The sequence below is a fragment of the Merops nubicus genome, unplaced genomic scaffold (assembly GCF_000691845.1).
Source record: "Merops nubicus isolate BGI_N331 unplaced genomic scaffold, ASM69184v1 scaffold10042, whole genome shotgun sequence".
In the NCBI taxonomy this organism is placed as follows: Eukaryota; Metazoa; Chordata; class Aves; order Coraciiformes; family Meropidae; genus Merops; species Merops nubicus.
This window is the reverse complement of record NW_008591546.1, coordinates 1-13849: the sequence shown is the minus strand read 5'-3', so window position 1 is coordinate 13849 and position 13849 is coordinate 1. Positions and strand designations below refer to the sequence as shown.

Sequence of the window (13849 nt, the reverse complement as noted above, 5' to 3'; positions counted from 1 at the left end):
GCCTCCCTTGTAAGTATATGCGTGGCAATATATTGTAATTGATGTAATAAAATAGTTTACATGTTTTGAAGGTTTTGTTGGCTTTAGATCAAAGAAATTTAAATGAGACCTCAGTTTAATCTGTGTCACAGAGTCACTTTGTGCCCATGAAACATTCTCTCTGAGGGAAGTTAGGACTGCACTGCTGTACAGTACCAGGTATTGTCAGGAGGAAAAGGTCAAATTAGGAACATTCAGATCTTTGCTATTTTGGCTTGTTAACTCTGCAAGGAATAAATGGACACAGTGCTGGGATTTAGGTATGGGTGGCATAAAGCCTTCCTTATGGAGGATGTGTGACTGTTAATTGTGAATTTTCATACATCCTTCTGATTATATTGCCCCTAGCCTTTTCTTCCCATCCTGTGCTTTTTGAGCACTTCTGGAAGCATTGCAAACTATCTTCCTTTGCAAACAGAAAAATCAATCTTCTTTTCCTGTCGTCTTTATGATACCTGCATGAAAAGAGATGAGTGGAACTTCCTCTGACATAAGTTAGGAGGGTGGATAAAATGCTTTTGTAGCATACAGGTAAAGGGCTAAGCAGAGTGTGTGGCAGCAGGCATGAACAAGTCACAGCCGTGAAAGTAGCACCAGTACAAAACAAAAATACATGTCATAGGCTGCTTTTTCTCAAGTAGTCTCATAGGCAAGCTTGGCCAATCCTCCCAGTAGTACAGTGAGAATTTTGTAACCTGGAGCAAAGCCCATTCCTACCCCCACCTCTCCTTTTACCAAAATACATAGTACCAAAATAATAGGGATCGATGCATTGGCTGATTGCCTGTGCTGGTTATGGCTTCTGATCACTACTACTGCCTAGTAGTCCTAGAATAGATTCAGACTAGTAGGGGATAAGATTTAGAAAGCCAGAGGGCATTGTGAAGTGGGTTCCCATGCACATTAACTTTCTCTTTGGGAAATTGCTCATGTTTACACTTAGCAAAGTCTTTGTAAATGTTCCAAGGCAATCGGTGCAGTTCCTTATGTAGAGGGTACAGTTTAGGTCCTTTGCTGTGGGCCAGTATGATAGCTTAGTCAGTTTTTCCTGCAATAAGTCTTCCAAATTGGCACCATCTTGTCTGTCATTTGTATTAAAATGCAATGAAACATAGCAGTCAGCCTCAGAGTTACATGTAAGTCCTGAAAGCTTGTACCTGTGCTTGAGTTAGAACAGTCATGATAGAAAGTATTTAGGTAATGTCTATAAACAAAACAGTATAGGTGTCAGTTTTGGCTTTGTCTGAAACTATTGCTGGAGCTACTCTGTGAAACTGAGAACTTAAGTCAACAGAGTATTGAGAAATTTACTTATTCATTACAACAGGTGTATTTTTTTCTTTTTTCTGAGATATTGGTAGCTATTCTGACATTTGTGGCTCCCCCACTGCATAGGGCCAGTTGCAGTCATTTTCTCTTGGGTTAGTGGAAACCAAATGCATTTTGTTTAGTTGAAAACGGAATGATTTCTTGTGTTCAATGTTCTCTTATTCTATGAATTCCTAGTATTTCTCATGTAAGATCTGTATGCATGAAAATTTGCATGATGCTTAACGGTAGTGTATCCATGATAGAAATGAGATGTGTTTTGGCCTTGGTCAGGTTGGCTGTGGTAATGATTTATCCTTTTATCTTTGGAGAAGTTTCAGTCATTCATTTAGTTCATCAAAAAAAAAAAAAAAAGACATCAGGGCATTTTGAGACAATGGTGCATGTGTGAGGAGCTATGTGCATAAATAAATGTCTGTCCAGATGACAGATCAGCTCTACTTCATTCCTATTCTCAGGAACAGCGATTCCAGCCTGTTACTATTTCAGATGCTCTAATATTTATTTGCCATTCCTTAGTCAAAGACTTGTGCCTTTTATCTGCTTTTGTACTGTTACTCTCAGTCATTTCTTTGACAAATATTTCATTATTTATTATTCATGATCTGAATATAGAAACTGTGAATTAAGAGTATTGTTTATTGAATAGCTTCTCATTTTTCCAGCCATAAGAAGAGAGTTCTGTTCTAACACTGCCATGTCTTACTGCTGTATTTTCCTTCTAGTAATTAGATGAAATGATAAATCTAATTCTAGAATTTAATTATCTGAGCTACTTGGATACTACTTTGGCTATTACTGAATAAAAATTATAATTAGTGAATATAATTAAATTATATTCAATGAAGCTTATGAAACCATTGATTTTAAATGGTGTTCCTTGGAAATCTATCTGCTATCTTTGCTACAGGGTCTAATGCTGAAAACTGTCACGCTTGACCCTCTCCTTCCAAATGAAATTATATAATGATTTCCACTAATAATTCTATTCATGCAGGTCCATAGAACAGGCTAGGGAGTGAAAAGGATGCCACTGTCTTTACAGTGTAGCGTGTAGTACCTTTTTATTAATTTCTATTCCTATTACATCACTTTACTTTGGCTGAGTAGTCTGCATTTCTGTGCTGCCAGTCATAATAATGCATTAACACTGCAGCAGTCTCATAATCAGAACTGATGTACAGGTTTTATCACTGAGCAGGAGCCACATCAAGCATCACAAATCCCTTAATGTCTGAAAAATGGATGCAAACCAAGTCCACCTGAAGCTGCCTGGTGCCACTCTTGTAAGGGATTATTTCAAATTGTACTGTTGAGCTCTCCATGGGGACCATTCTTTCCACCCTAAAAGAGAGAATACATTTATAAGTTCAAGAAGCTGAAAAATTCTTACTGTGTATTCTTCAGAGGCCCCTGATCTAAGACATTATGGAAAGGAAGAGTCAAGAGTATGCGGCTGCTGTTTGTATGCTTCTAGCACAGGTGGACATGACCTTCCATGTCCACAGCCCCCACAACACTATCCTGGAAGAGCTAATCAAGCTGTAATGGGTGGTGCAATAGTTGCAGTTCTCAACCTGTGATAGAGAATTAGGTGGTGTAGCATGAGGGCAAAACATACAGAGCACCTGAGGAATGATCAGAAAGCTTATCTGTAGAAGAGCTCAAATCCAACTGTGTGTTACCCTTAACACTCACAACATTTTCAGTACTCTAGATATGCTCATGCTGTATTTTAATGTGGTAAATATAATTACCTGTTGAATTCTTGCCCATAGTTAGAAATGACTCTCGGCTGTCCTACACAAGGAGACTGAATAGTAGCACCAGAAAACAGAGGGAGTGGGAGGAAAGGGCCTCTCTGCCCTAAGGAGGTACTGAAGCTGGCAATGCCAATGCTGATAAGGCAAGTTAGGGTTCAAGGTCAGGATCTAGACCTGAATTTTGTATTCGGTGTAAATGAAGCCTTGGTGATTCACATCATTACCCGTCTTTTGCTATTTTTTTTGTTTTGTTTTCCTCTCCCATTTTCTTAGTGCAACTCCTGCAGCATAAATATTTTGGAGACTTTAAAAAATGTTTTCAAAATAATAAACATGGAGGAGGTGGAAGAACAATTTCTTGTTGGTATGATATCTGTGGACACATTTTAAAGACATTTCATTGCAGTATATGTCCTGGCTCTCTAGTAATTTAATAACGGAAGGAAAAAAAAGATACTGTCACTTTCTCTCTTAGTCTTCAATGATTGTTTGATTTTCCTTTTGCAAACCACAAGAAGAAAGTATTAAATTTGTTTCCCTTTATGTAATTAAGTCACTAACTACATCACTCTCAAGTTTTATGCTGTCATTAAAAGCAGGCCACCCTTCCACTTCTTGAGCAATCTGTAATTCAAAGTTTGACAAAGGAGATGTGAAAATCTCCAATTAGTATATGAAGGGTACTTACATGATGGTATTTTGTCCATAGTTGGTGCAAACAAAAGTCATGAGGTTGACAGAGTCTTTTTTGAAAAAATGTTCTTATTCCACATTTCCCACCAAAGTGAGTTATTAGCCAGATAGCATTTACTTACTTGATTCTGAGTTGCTCTTTGAGCAAGCCACTACCTTCTGCTCTCAGCACACAGTCTGTCACCTCTTCAGACAGTGGGTTGGTAAATGTGACCTGCACATTAACAGCCTTGTGTACCACTGTTGGACCAAGGACCTGCAGAGACAAAGCGTTCTGCTCAGCCACTGCATTAGTGTCACGACTTTCTCTTGTTTTTCTCTTTCCATTCCCACTGCAAACCACGTACCCTTAGGACCTCCTGGACAGGAAGGAGCCAGGAATTAATACGTGTACCTACTTTGGGGCATCAGAGTTCAGGCTTGAATCAGTGTGACAGAGAAAGAGCAAACTACTGTAGGATCTACCATTTAGTCCTATTTTTTTGACTAGGTCAGTGTATGGTGTTATGTGTAACACAGTGTATACTTGCCAGAGTGAGAAAAGAATGAGAATACAAGTATTAACTTGGCATATATGACTAATTACTATAGGCAGCTTAAGTCAAATTAGCTTTAGTTAGGCTCAATGATAGGTTTAGGATTAGAAGACATTGGAGGTATGAGACAGAGGTGAATTGCAGTGACTTGAGGAAAAAAAAATAGAATGCCAGGTAGCAAATAAACATATTAATTGTCTTATTTTGAGATAAAGTAGAATTGGCGTATATGGTTGTCTTTGTAGATAAAGTAATATTAATCAATATAATGGAAAAGTCCATCACTCCCATTGCATTTCTTTATATTGGCTGTATGTTTAGACAGAATTTTCAGTCAACAGAAACAGAAACCCGTTTTGAGACTTAGTTACTGAATTGAAGTAATTTACTTCAGGGGCCTGTCCTATGGAAGCTGACTCTTATTTGCATGATACAGCACAGAAGGCTTTTTACAGAATTTCACTAGAACTTGATTTTCACAAATTGGCAGACCTACAAAAATCCAACCTTTTTAATCCTATGTGTAGCCTTGCTTTTTCTGTATGCTACTGACAGAGAGGTTTGGGGTAACTAGTCTGGTCTGAAGGCTCTGAAAGACTCTGTGAATTACCATACTCCCTTTATGTTGTTCACGCTACGTTAGACAGACAGCATTTGATCCCATGTCTTATACATATGAATATGTTGAACTGTCCAAAACAAGTTAAGCTAGTTTTTGTGGATGTGATGGGCCAAGCAAACCTAGGACTGTCCCCTGCCATAGTGCATGATCTTTCCTGTAGACTAAGAATTGCTTTTACCCATTTTACAACTTTTGTAAGAACGCAGTCTTACGTGGAAAAAACCCTTTTATAGTTCTAATTATAAATCCTGTGGGAAGATGTGACAGAAGGTGAAGAGTGCCACTTTTCCTGATAAGGTGAAAGAACTTATTTGAGTATTAGTAATAACAAGCCTCACAGCCCCAGGTATTACCAGTTAGCCAGTGAAGATGTCTTTGGTAAAAATAAGGCTTCCTAAATAAACTGGAAGAGAACGACCAGACTTCCCTGACAGAAGTGGAGGCCTAGATATGGACTAGATCTCCCTGTCTCTCTGTTTGTCTGTCTGGAGATAATCTTACCTTGTACCCTTGTAACACAACATTATCAGGACCATGTCAGCAAGCACTGGCAAGAATGCCATAGCACAGGAAAGGTTTGCTTTTCCTTAGTGTGTTTCATTTCACTTGTGTTATATGGCCTATTACTAGAGCAACAAGATCAAAACACCCTTGAGCATCATTTCACTTCCCACACTCCTCCCCATGAGGCGTCGCCTATTCTCAACATGTCCCTCTAGGGACCCAAAGGGCACTATCTTTTACCTTGATGGAGAGAAGAGGATCCTGAAGTACAATATCTTTCTCCACGAGAAGCGAGGCTCCGTGTTTGATTTCACACACAGCAGTCACTAGGATCTTCCTGTCATCCATCAGATGTTTTTTGTACTGGGCATAGGAGATCTTGAATGAAATCTCATTCGCTGGAATGGAAATAGAAACAGAATTTGCACCTCTTCTTTTTTCTGTGTCTAAGCACCAGCTATCTGTAATATATCTTTATTTTAAGGAGCAAGAATGCTATCACCCTGCGGCTGTCCATTTGTGGGTGTTGACAGCGAACAGACAGGATTGATGCTCATAGATGACTTCTACTTACATTCACATCAAACACTGAAGGATCAGGAATAGTTTGGTAGCTGGACAGTTCTGAGGAGGAAATTTCTGCTGGTGTTTTTTTAATGTCTGAAGCTGGACATTTAATGCTCCTTCCTTGAAAAGAAGGCAGAATTGAAAAGGTGCATTGGTTTAAATGCCCTTGCTGATACAGCTGTTCAGCCTCTGCCTTAAAGAGAATGCAGTGCCAGTGAGGGAGGCAATGGCTTTCAGTACCTTGAGAAAAAAATGTTCATCTACTGCTGGAATGATGGAAGGAGTTATGTGTTGCATATTGGATTCAAAAGGTAGTTCTATTCATCTCTGCTACACGTTCCATATTTCAGCACTGTCCCTAAAAAGCAGGGCAGAGGCCACTATCTGCAGGTAGTGTACCTCGTGCTGCAAAAGACCTAGGCTTATGTTTCCCTCTTTGATCTGTCCTTTAACTTTGCTTATGGTGAGTAGGTAGCTGAGTTGTCTCCAGTGTGTGTCTTAGTTCTCTCAGCAAAAAAGATCATAATGTAGAATTAATAATGACTGTGCTGGGTCAGATAAAAAGGTCACCCAGTTCAGTATCTTTTCTGACAGCACCCAAAATCTCAAATGCTTAAGAGTGGGCAAATATGTGTCTCTTCCCCTGGATAGCCCTGGTCTCTAACCGGTTCCAGGTCATGCACTTGAGCCATTCATTATTTCTATGTGATCTGGCCACAAACAAAGATATGTTTTGTTCTAAGCTGTAATAAAATTTAAAATACCTTCTTGAGATCCAAGTTTAATAGACCTAGACAAGTGCAAAATCTCTGCCTTTGGTTTTCTTGTGTAGAGAATGGCTGAAGCTGTCAGTTTAACCTTTATTGTCTTGAAATCTGAGATCAAGTTCCTGAGTGCCAAGGTAAGGAGGATATCCTGGCCAATTACAGGAGATGCGCCAAGGATCAGCTTCCCTGAAATACTGGGGTTTTGTGCAGGCTGTGTTGTATTCTGTCTCCATGTTGTTGAAGATCGTCTTCTAGATCTTGTAGTATGGATTCTTTTTCCAGTGTTTCTCACACCAAGCAGCTTCAGTGCTTTTTTATACACCCGCCTTTCTTTCAGGGATCCTGCTTTGAAAGATGACATGGTTGGAGATCTCATGCATACTAGATATAGTGGAGCCATAATTGCTCTCAGAAAATACAGCTTAGGAAAGCTGACGAAGGTAAAAGATACACAAGAGGAGAAGTGAGATCTAACCTAAATGCTAATTTTGACAAAAAAGCAAATGAATATACGTGGCCATGAAAACTGGAAAGTAAAACCCGCCTGTCAGCTTCAGTGAGCTGTTCACGGGCACCTTCTGAGAAGCTGTGAGCTGTAGAAAGACAAGTTGCGGGAGAGCTCAGTTCTGCATAAGCTGGGGCAATTGTCATCTCCTCTAAATTAAGAAAGGTGAAAAAAATCTGCAGAACTCTACTTTTGCAGAATGGCTGTCGCTGCATGTCATAACAGAAATGTTCTCAGCAGCTAATCGGAACAGCGGGGGCGGTGTGTTTTACAGGAGTAGCTCTGGCTTTCTGTTGAATACATTAGTATTTCATCAAGGGCCATAAAGGCGATACTGAATCACTGTCAGGTGGCAATGAGCCCTAAGATTCTGAAAATTCCCTATTACTTTGCTCTAGAAGAAGTAAAGAAATTAAGTCAGTGCTCAGTCCAACAAAGGCCTAAATTCTTTTCACTTCTGACCATCAGTGGCAAGATCTGTAATAAAGAATTTACCTTCTGGATATTTGTAATTAGCAGTGACATCCACACGGGAGTTGGTGCCCACTGCTTTGGTGCTGATAAATTTTCCGATCTTCCTAGTATCAGAATAAATTCTCTCTTTTCTCTTGTTGCTGTGGCGAATCCAAGTAACATAGTCAGCATTCACTGCTGCAAACACAAACGAGCTGTCGTAATCCAGGTTCACGTCCCCTTCCTTAATGGCTCTGGTGGAGGCAGGACCACACTGATATACGCCTAGGTGAGAGACAGGGAGAAGTTAAATGACTGCCTATTGCAAACAAACACAAACCTTCATGCTGGCAGCAAAAGAGAGAGGTTTTAACTCCAAAGACACATTTGGATCAAGTGAATTGTTTCTACATCCATGCGTTATGGTAACAGCGTATCCAGAGATTCCACATGTATTTTCTATCAGAAGGTAGGAGCACAGAAGAGGTTGTAAGGCTAATAAGGTGTAGGGAGGGTTAGCACTTCTGCCATGTGTTACATATGTGTCTGCTATTTATTCGCTCAGTGATATGTTCTAACCCTGCAAAGCTGGCAAAGTTGTTATTCTAGGCTGCTAGTGAAACAGGGGGAGAGGATGGGAGCCGAGTCAGAAGTACAGTCAGACACCTATGAGATATGAGTTATCAATGCTGTATGTCCATTGAGAAGAACCAGGAAGCTAAACTGGGTAAACTTAGTAGTGGGGAATGAGAAGCAGTTTACCTGCAGTTTGATGGGTTTTAAATGACCAAATAAATTAATCTTGTGATTGAGGTCATTAAACTAGATCAATGAAATTGTGTCTTAGTAAATAAAACTAGAGACAAAGGGTGAAACCAAGTGGCCATTGGTCATCCACACTGTTTACTTGCTAGCAAGCTACTTATTGCATTTTATTTTTTTTCCCCCTTGTCAATGAGTGATCTTTCAGACAGTGAACGTGAAGAATTCAGGGAGTGGGAGAGACCAGGGTTTGTTTCTAGCAGGCTGTGCATTTGTTTTGGTCTGGGAGGAGGAGGAGGAGCCATTCTGTGTCACTTGGTTTCAGAACCAGAGAACGGTTTGGGGCTTCTTTCCGTGTAGCTTTGTACTTATATGACATGTTGTTGTATGTCATGGGGACATCATATGAAATACTTTCCTACCCCTTCCAGTGCATCCTGTAAAATATAAGGTAGAGTCATGGGGCATATTTTATTTTCTGTTGTATGCTCTTTGGTTCAACCCTGTGACTATAAGCTCTAAAATCTTTATTTAACATCTTACTAAAATTAATCTGGTTTGCTTCTAAATCTGTCCAGTGCAAGCCTGCAAAAGTGTCTAATGCCAGCAATATGTCCTGACAGCAAGGAAGGCCAACAACATCCAGGGCTGCATCAGGAAGATCGTTGACACCAGATCAAGAGACATGACCCTTTCCTTCTATTCATTACTGATGACACCACATCTGGTGTGCCATGTCCAGTTCTGGGCTCCTTGTATAATAAAGATGTGGACATATAGGAGCATGTCCTGCAAAGGGCCACAAGAATGATTAAAGGATGAGAACTGAGACTGTTCAACCTGGAGAAGGTAAGGCTTGGGAAAATCTTATCCATGTGTGTTAATACCTGATGGGAGGGGCATAAAGAGGATAGCATCACACTCTCCTCAGTAATATCCAGTGAAATGACAAGTGGCAGTGGGCACAAATTGAAACACAGGAAATTCCCTTTAAAACACAAGAAAACAACCCTTTTCTATGAGGATAGTCAAATTCTGCAACAGTTTTCCCAGAGAGCTTGTGGAGTCTCCATCCTATAGGATACTCAAAACCCAACTAGAAAGGGTTCTGAGAAACCTGTTCTAATTGACCCTGTGCTGAGCAGGTGGTTGGAGTAAGCAAACTGAAGGTCTCTTCCAACCCTAGCTATTCTATGTAATTTAATGAATCTGTGTAATGTTAGGAGTTAAGAAAAGCAAGGGTGGGATAAGCGAACTTATGATGTGCTGGCTTTTGTGGAGACAGAGGATCAAAAAAAGTAAGACTTTGCGTACTGTTGGCATCCAGAGACTGACAGAAAAGCAACACAGTGGAGCTTGATGCGAGTGTTGCTTTTCTTGTGCACCAGAATTGATGCTGCATCTACAGGGAACAGACAGAAGAGAGTTGTCCTGAAATGTCAGTAGTGATCTTTAGGAGCAACAATACCTGACAGCTTTTTATATTTACAACAGTGTTACCTTTGCTTCTTTCCTGGGGTGTTGCATCCAGAACCTGCCATCCGTCATAAAAAGAGCCAAGATCTCTTCTAATGAACCAGCTTTCATTCCATACATGGAAATTCCTGGAAGGAAAATAGATTAGGGAATCACTGATTCATACAATTAATTTTATATTGAAAGATTTTATACATTTCTGGTGCAATGCAAGAGATAACCCTAATTGAGTGAATGAAGACTCCTGTCTAGAGAGTCCAGTTGCTAACTCCTTTCTTTCCATTTCTGTGCCAGCTTTTTGTGTTCAGATCCCTGAGAAATGTTGATGTTATGAACAAAATAATGTTAAAAGGAAAATAATTCATTGCAGAGTCAAGTATTTACTTCTGGACATTCCATAACAACTTACTGTAGGCAAAGTCTTCTGTACACATTGCTATCTATTGTTATTTAACTCACAGTTACTTTCTACTTTGTGTCACCCTAGTCCCACTCGGTCCACACGGTGTAGAGTGCCTGGTGACTGAAATGCTGATGTGTGCAGTACAATACGTGTGCAGTGTGATAGTTTCTGTGCACTGTTTTTAACAGCTTCTCTGAGGTGAAAGAAACACCATGTTCTTCCTACAGGATAGGATGGAATTTTTCTCAGCTGCATTAAACATTATCTTTACTTTAATAACCTCTCAGTCTTGTGCAAGGGGTGTATAATGTTAGTCATGAAAGACTGAGTGTGTGTAGCACAGGAACTGGGTCTAAAACTTACAGGCTTCTGAGTGTGCTCTGCTCTCGGAATCAAGGGACAAGCTGATATAATTTTGGGGCAGGAGGTTATTCTCTCTTCAGCTTTTTTTGGAAAAAATCTTTCATACAGCAGAGAAAATTAGCTGTTATATTTTCAGTTATGTGTTGAATAGCAATGGGACAAAGTATCTACCCTGTTAATTCTACAAAATGATGAAACTGATTACATATTGCATTTCTCAACACTGTTCTTTGCTATGGGGTTTTAGATCACTGAGAGCATGAGGCTGGGATGTTTTTTCTGGAGCATGATTCTAGGTCTTTTAATTAGGGGAGAATATAGAATCGTAGAATCATTTTGGTTGGAAGGGACCTTTAAAGGCATCAACCATTAAGCCAGCACTGGCAGGTCACCACTAAACCAAGTCCCTCAGTGCCACATTTACGCATCTTTCAAATCCCTCCAGGGATGGGGACTCCACCACTGCTCTGGGCAGCCTGGGCCAGGCCTTGACAATCCTTTTGGGGAAGAAATTGTTCCTCACGTATGAGTTAAACCTCCCCAAACCCAGCTTGGGGCCATTTCCTCTATCACTTGTTCCCCGGGAGAAGAGAACAACCCCCACCTTGCTACAACTTCCTTTCAGGGAGTTGTGGAGAGTGAAAAGGTCTCCCCTGAGACTTCTCCAGGCTCAACAACCCCAGGTCTCTCAGCCGCTCCTCAGAAGACTTCTTCTGTAGACCAGCTATGTTGCTCTTCATTGGACATCCTCCATCCCATCAATGTCCTTCTTGTATTGAGGGGCTCAAAACTGAACCCAGTATTGAAGGTGCAGCCTCAGCAGAGTCCAGTAGGATGATCCCTGACCTAGTCCTGCTAGCCACACTATTTCTTATACAAGCCAAGATGCTGTTGGCCTTCTTGGCCACCTGAGCATACGTTGACTCATATCCAGCTGGCTATCAACCAACACTCTGAGGTCCTTTTCTTCTGGGCAGTTTCCAGCCACTCTTCCCCAAGCCTGTAGTGGTGCAGGGGGTTTTTGTGACCCAAGCACAGGACCCCACACTTGGCCTTGTTAGACCTCATACCACTGGCCTCAGCCCATCAATCCAGCCTGTCCAGATCTCTCTGTAGAGCCTCCCTACCTTCAAGCAGATTAGCACACCATATAAAGTGTATATATAATAAAATAATAATACAATGGAAGAAATACTAGGGAAAAAAAAAATATTTACCACACACTGTCTTTAGTGAAGTGCAGGGTCTTTCCAGAAATGTCAATGTACTTATCAATACTCAGATTGATATTCCTGTCATGGGCAGAGTTGAAGTTTGTAATAACACGAGTTGGTATTCCCAAGGATCTCAGAACTGCAATATAGAATACCTTAAATTGCTGTAAACCTATTTTACAGACATTTAGAAACTATTTTTCAGCTTTTCTTGGCAAAGCAGTCTAGTCTATATGTTTTCAGTGGGAAAACAAACCTTCAGAAACTACCCTCTCATATCATGCAAGTCACAGTAATTGTGCACAATTGCTTAGAAGACAGTTCCACTCACATGACATTCTTAGCTGCCATGTTCTTTTAAAGAAGAGTTAGGTTAACCCATTTATTTTAATCTTCCATTTTTCATCCTGTTCTCTCTCCCATTTTCTCCCTGTGTGTGTTTCTCTGCTACTGCTTCTTTTTCTTCTTCCTCTCTGAGACATACCTCTCGACTGAATTGTTTTTCCTTTGTATTTTCCCCAAAATGACTCTTGTCTCTCAGAGCAGCTCTGAATGGAAACTGCTAGGATTAAATGCCTTTTCTGACTTGTAGTGCCCTTTACAGGTCCTCAGAATTGTGATTTGATTTTTGTTACCAGCAGGTAAGACACAGCAGTAGAAAGCTGGCATTATGAGGAGACAGACTTGAAAGAGCCCTGGGTCTTCTTTGAATCCTTGCTCTTTTTACCAGCCCAGACTGGCAAACAGCTTTGCATTTTGTTTGGTGACTCACAAAACTAGGGTGCTGCATTACAATCTACGTCTATTTAAAACAGAAGAATAACACTTCATGCATGGAGAGCATAGGTTCTTCACTCTCTCTGTCAGAGCTGAAACAGCTTCAACAATAAAGTCACAAAGTTAAAACTACCAAAAATTCTAGTAAGCTTCCTTTCTAATAGCATTCTTCATCCCTTCTTGTATACCTGTGCACATTACTCCTGCAAAGACCCAGCACTGGCCATACCGGACAGGTTTGTATCTCCCCCTGTACCACTTCCGAAGGATGGTCACACTTCCACTCCACTGCAGGGGGTTGGTTCCTGAGAAGTACTTTCCATTCCACTTCCCTTCCACCACTCCTTTTTCATCATTGCTGTTAACCTGAAAGAGTCCTTCTCATCAGAGAATTAAAATATTTACAGAAAAGGAGAGAGGGAAATAGGCAGAAATTACTCTGTTATACCACTGTTCTCATTGGCCGAGTGATGTGACATAGTATTTTAATCATAGATAGAATTCTGGGATCAAACCCAGATCAGACCATAGCATCTGATGATTCAAAACTGCCTTGCTTTTCAGTACAAACGTTCCCAAATGTACCGACTGACAAGCTGTTTAAATTTTCTCTGTTTCATTGATGAATGTCACCTCCTGGTATGCCACTCTACCGTTACACTGTTAACATTCTCAATTCATTTCTATGGAAGCCTCAAGAAGTATGTATTTTCTCTGAATGTGCATTTGTTGCAGATGCACATATAGTACGTGTAGCTTGCTCACATTTGTTAGATGTACTTGCATATATTTTGAGCAGATCCATTTTAGAGGCCTTTTTAAATGTCATATATGGTTGTACAGAAAACAGTAAGTTCTTTTTAATATTTTTTTTTTAATTATTTGTACTTTTAGTGATTTTGTATATCTAAGTAGAGTTATTTACTTCATGATGAAGCTGAAATTGCCTAAACTGAGTGCTCTCTAAAAGGATGGAAAGGATCACAGCTATAAAGGAGGAATCTCAGATGAGGAATGTGATAATACATGTATTATTTGATTATTATATTTAATTATATTAATTATTATTATAATTA

The 13849-nt window shown here is 40.1% G+C and overlaps 1 protein-coding gene across 1 annotated transcript; it reads right to left on the bottom strand.

Annotated features, from left to right (window-relative positions):
- Positions 1-2558: 2558 nt before the first annotated feature.
- On the bottom strand, positions 2559-13150 carry TGM5 (transglutaminase 5; the record flags this gene model as incomplete). Its single annotated transcript, XM_008950300.1, has 8 exons — positions 2559-2712; positions 3947-4080; positions 5727-5884; positions 6818-7162; positions 7821-8063; positions 10041-10144; positions 12000-12135; positions 12962-13150. Coding segments are annotated over 8 exons (1463 nt in total), but the record flags the coding sequence as incomplete, so codon positions are not given.
- Between the last annotated feature and the right edge of the window lie 699 nt (positions 13151-13849).